Source organism: Poecilia formosa, unplaced genomic scaffold (assembly GCF_000485575.1).
Source record: "Poecilia formosa unplaced genomic scaffold, Poecilia_formosa-5.1.2 Scaffold148, whole genome shotgun sequence".
Lineage (NCBI taxonomy): Eukaryota > Metazoa > Chordata > Actinopteri > Cyprinodontiformes > Poeciliidae > Poecilia > Poecilia formosa.
In genome coordinates this window covers 822,912-828,644 of record NW_006800087.1, presented here as the reverse complement: position 1 = coordinate 828,644, position 5,733 = coordinate 822,912, and the positions used below count along the sequence as shown (strand labels likewise).

General features: G+C 35.9%; 1 protein-coding gene across 1 annotated transcript; it reads left to right on the top strand.

Annotated features, from left to right (window-relative positions):
- The first annotated feature begins 776 nt into the window (after positions 1-776).
- On the top strand, positions 777-4,254 carry snap29 (synaptosome associated protein 29). The gene is made up of 6 exons (XM_007563513.2): positions 777-883; positions 1,629-1,859; positions 2,155-2,348; positions 2,845-2,930; positions 3,010-3,114; positions 3,441-4,254. Exons 2-6 carry the CDS (start codon positions 1,629-1,631, stop codon positions 3,599-3,601), a joined length of 777 nt encoding a protein of 258 aa, XP_007563575.1. The 5' UTR covers positions 777-883; the 3' UTR covers positions 3,602-4,254.
- The last annotated feature ends 1,479 nt before the right edge of the window (positions 4,255-5,733 follow it).

The window sequence follows — 5,733 nt, the reverse complement described above, 5'->3', positions numbered from 1 at the left end:
CATGTTTCCATAACAAGTCTCAATATCATGACTCGGTAAATGAATTTTTTCTGACCCCTCTGATTCTGATAATTAATAATGTTAATATTTTGAATATTAAATTGTAAAAATATTTTTAAATAAATAGATAAATTATTCTTAGTCTTATAAACACCCCTTTACAGTTTGAAGATTAAATTCTGGTCGCATATTTTTTTCAAATTCTTTCATAAACAATGACAAGTCAGGTTTCTATATTTCTGAGGGGAATAAGCAAAATTTGTGAATGTCACAAAAAATCACATTATGAAGAAATAATCTTTTAAATTTTTAAAGAAAACCTTCTCACATATGCATTGTTTTAAGTTTAGCTTCTTTCACTTTCTCCGTTTAAAGTTTTTTTTTTTTTTTTTTTACTTTTCGTCAAAAAATCGCTCCACTGGGCAAGGCATATCATATTTCTAAAAGGAAACCAGTTTTAGTATTAATAAACAGGATTTACCTCAAATGGAAAAGAAAAGGCTCAAGAGAGAGTTGTACAAGTGCCAGGAATAGCTCATAATACAACAATTAACATGATAAAACCCAGTAAAAGACATTAAATATAATTGGTAGCTACAGGCATAGAAGATGAAAACTGTAAATAGATTTTATTGCTATTCTTTACTGAAACAGTAACCTACCAGAACATGTCCATTCTCATTTTTCCAGCTATATAAATCTTATTTGTAATTACTTCACACATGCTTTAATTTGAGGAGAGGCTGGTTCCAGACTGTCTGCGTTTTTGTCACGCAGTAATAGCCCTTACGATATGACGCAGCTACGTCAGCAAATGTGACAGGAAGTGCAAACCGTCAGCTGAGCGAGTGACAACAACGTCTGGGGCATCGATACTGAAAAGGTTTATCTGTTATATTGGTTTTTATTGTCATTTTTGAAATATCATTTAGATTGAATCGAACATGAAAGTAGGAAAAACGTAATATTTACGCTCCTGAGCTATAGTTTATTTACTACCGGGTGTGGCCATGGGTCATATCTGATTGGCCGCTTAGCCGTCTTTCTACAAAAGCTATCCCTTGAAAACACTAAAACCTATAAAGCTTGTCTTTGAAATACAGCTACATTTACAACTAACGATATATTTAACTGTCTTTGTCACGTTAAAGTCACGTTGATTCTGTGGAGGTTCGTTAAAGCTAATGACTTATCTTAAAAACAAATCTTAAGGTTAGCATGGTAACTTTTCATAATTAATAAGCTTTGTAATTATAGGTAACAGAGTGCGTTATGTAATAGATACAGTGTTACTTACTGAGTTATCAACTATGTTACGAAAGTTAACTCTTTTCCAGAGTAAATTACATTGTTGATGAATGGATGTTTCTTCACATGTGTTAAACAATAATTAGTAAAATTAACTGAATATGAATTTGTCATGTCGCTCATGTCCAGACTGATTGCTTCATTTGTTACGTCAGCATTTTGTTTTAGTTTAATACAATGCCCTTAACTTCACTCAGGAGTTTTACATAACAAAAAGCATACCAAGGGTAAAAGCTCATTATTGACTAAAGCTTATCCTGCTTACACACTAAAAGCTTTAGATAACACCATTTAGTCAAAACACTGTGTTTCCCTCACAGATGGCTTACCCTACATCCCACAACCCATTTGCTGATGACGATGAGGAAGATTTTAAGCCCAAAAGGATTGGCTTTGAAGATGAAAGCGACAGTGGGATGACAGATGCAGAGAGGAGGCAGAAGTACCTTCAGCAGGAAGTGATGCGCACTGCACAGTCTGCTGTGGACAGCTCTTACCGTTCGCTGAGCCTCATCTATGAATCTGAGAAGATCGGTGTGGAAACTGCAGAGGTACAGCCAGATGTCTACAGCAGCACCCTTCATTGCTATGAATGTCATGTTCACTAGAACTGAAGGAAAAGGACAAAAGAAACTTATATCACTACTTTGTTTTTTTCTTCCGAATGGAGCCACAGTAAATAATTTTTAAAACAAAAGTTTAACAATTATACAGATAGCCAAACCTGTGCACACAATTCTTGCTTTTAAAATAATTAAAGTTGTGTGATAAACAGCCATTGCATGCTGTAATTTTGTATTCCTCATCTTTACATACTTTTTTTTTTGTTGGCATTTGTTTCTGTAGGAGTTGGTGCGACAGGGTGAGGTCTTGAAGCGGACGGATAAGATGTTAGACAACATGGACGAAGACCTGAAAACCAGTCAGAGGCATATCAACAGTATCAAGAGTGTGTGGGGAGGACTTGTCAACTACTTTAAGGGCAAACCAGAAACAAAGCCTACACCTGAAGAGCCAAAGGAGTATCAGGCTAATGAAAGGTAAGTTTCTCTTCCTTCTCTCCCGTATCAGTTTCTTATTGTCACTTCCCTGTTTGTTGTAAACCAGATTAGCGTGTGTCTATCAGCTCTTGAAGCTTTTGTTAAGCAAGAGGTTACTGGTGTGTTTTCAAGGAAACTGAATATTTTCTGTCGGTTTGAATTAAATCCAAATCATACCATATTGTTGTAGCATGATTTGGAAAATGCAAATTTTGTGATTTTTAAGATGAAATTTCAACCAAAGTATGTAAACATAAAAAATAAAAAAAACAGAGGAGAAAAACATTACAAATTGTACATTAATCATATTTAGATGAAAAATTCATAATTTATTTGATTGTGAAGTATTTTTATGACTCTTTGACAAAGACACTGATACAACATATTAATTAAATGCACAGCTTGAAATTTGGTGAGAACAGATAAAGTCCATTCATGTGGGATTATATATTGTTTTTCACTGATTGGCTGAACAGTGCTTCCCTAACTGTCTCAGACTACAGACTGCCATGTCCGGTAGCAGAGGACATGAGGATAAGTACCAGGCCAGCCATCCCAATCTAAGAAAGTTGGATACAGGAGGTGAGAGCTGGCACAAGGAAGACCTCAGCTTGATATTATCATCAGCTGGCTGAAACTATTTCTAATTCTTATGTTTCAGGTTTTGGAGCTGCTGCATCGATGGATGACGGCTCCTCCAGACAGAACGGATACCCTCAGAACAGATACCTGAGGGACGCTCACCAGACACTTGACAGCAATTTAGGTAACAAAAATCCGTCCATTTTAGTTATTATAATTAAATTACTAGTTTTATAGTGTTTAGTATTTCTGAAAGGCTCTCTTTAAGTCATTATGTTATCTTTGTCAACCCTGAATACAGCTTTTGTAAATGTTAAAACGTGTTTATTTTGCTTTTGGTTTTAAACGTGTAATCATAAAATATATCTTTCTATACAATATATACAATTCTACGTTAGAAAAAAATAAGAGATCCCTATAGATATGAGATAAAGATTTTGAGTTTAAATAGCACTTCTAATACTTGGTTAACGTAAGAATAATGTCTCATTTTCTCTGTGAATGACTTAGATGAGATGTCCAGTGGTTTGGCAAGACTGAAGAACCTCGGACTCGGTCTTCAGGCGGAGATTGAAGACCAGGACGACTCCATCGGATCCCTGCTTAACAAAGTGGATAAAATGGATGCCAAGATCATCAACACTAACCAGCAGCTTAAAAACCTTAAATAGGACTCATTAATTCAACATTAGATACAAACTGGCAGTGGGTCGCCCTCACTAGTGACTCATCCTCCTGGTCTTTGTCCAATAAAGAATAGACTGTTTCATTTTTGTCTTATTTTTAGTTTATCTTCCACTAGAAAATAACTGTGATTTCCTGTTTCTTTGTCAGGAATTGAACTGTGCTTTTCACATATGCTCTGTTTTTTTTCCTTGTCAACTCTCACTGCATTTCTGTCTTAATGTTTCATGAAGTGTTTTTAATTCTTTTTGCCCAGTCACCAAAGATGTGCATTGGAATGTTTCCTAATTTGCATTTCAAACAAACTGATTTGAAAGATGGAGATAATTTTAACATGTAAGTTCTTAAAATGTGTTCTTTATCTCTTTTTATGTGTTTTATGTATTTTTTTTAGTTAGCTTAAATGTGTAAACAAAACACAAGCAAGCAGAACGTTTAGCTGAAGTCACATTTGCCTTACATGTGAGGATTATGTCTCCACCGGTGCTTCTTCCCACAAAATAGTTTGTTTTGAATTTTTTTTCTTATTTGATTTACACTGATTCAGTCCTGCACAATTATTGTAAAGCATAAATAAAATCAAAAAGCTATTATATGTTTAAAAAAGCAGAAATGAAGAAATAAACCCACTATCAAAATATCTACAGTGTATTTTATTTCAAGGTTAGAAACATGATTGTTTCTCACAAAATTACTTTAAAATTCTGTTGATTTGTTACTTGAAAAGTTTTTAATGTTGCTAAGCAATGTGTAATTTTTGCCACATATGTCATGCATTTTAATTGAAATGATATATATAATAAAGAATATTCTTTTGGGACTCCGTCTTTCTGAATAGTTTAAATTTTGTGCAATATCAGCATTGCCACAAGATGGCGCCATACTGCTTGATCAGCTGCTAAGAAAATGTCACGTGTAATCATAATACGTTGATTAAATCTAAAAGGATGTATTTTGTGCTAGAACTGCATAAGAAAACATTTGTTATTATTTAATTACTAAGAGAGCATTTTAGCTATCTCTGTTATTAAATTATTTCACTTCTGGAGTGTGTGCCAGCTGTGCTGCTGTGAATAGATCATCTCCCAATGTTAGGCTATCCATTCATTATCATTCCTCGGTGTTAGACCAGCTGCTCCCACGGACACAACAAGCATTCATCAGCATGACTTGCTAATTACAGTGTCGGCCTCCTCAACATATTTCAGCCATACAAAAGGAAGAAAACATTTTGGTGATGCCTTAAGCAAAACTCGTTTTGAAGCATAAGTGATGTAGAAAGGAGTGAACAGAAGCTGCCATTTAACTGTGGGAAACATGTTCATATTCCTATGTATTTTATGCATTGCCTTATTTCATGTCATTGTATTTTACATCTCAGGTGTAATGGCTCAGTTTAGATTTTGCTTTCATGCTTATATTGAGCTGATTTCTCAGTTTTTGATCACACCATGGTTCTGAATCTACACTTGTGCAAGTGTAAAATATTACAAGAATCCAGGCTTTTCTGCCAACACACAACTCAGTAAAAAATGGTTCATGGAGGGACACAACATCTTAGGTCGCTCACCCAAAATGCTCCCGCCAGAGTTTTAACCAACACCAGAAAAACAGGCCACATCAGCACACTCCTTAATTCACTGTATTTAGTTCATCAGTGACCTGTTAACCCAGTTTTGTTTGATTCAAAACTGTAATTGTTTTATTGTTGTCAACATGATGATACTTTGAAATAAACATGTTTACGAGGGAAACCTAAGCTCAAGGTGGAAGCAGACATCGTTTGACAGAAGTTACCTCTTGGTTCTTTCCCTTCACAACACACATGTGGACTACAGGAACGCTTTGAACAGCTGTCGGGTCAAAAACAAACAGTGGCCGTGTTGTGACAAAAGCAGCCAGTGTTGGAATGCCTCGCTTTTCAGGAACTGTAATCCCAGAACACACGGCTGTCGGACCCCATCAGGCACAGAGCCAGGGACGGGCCTACCTGCCCCTTGCTAAGCAGGAGCAAGGCAGCATGGGGGATGGACTGTCAGACTGACGGCTCTCTACCGCCATCGCTGCAGAGAGAAAATAAAGGGTTGTGATGACGAAGGGAGGTCTGATAGAGAGGTAG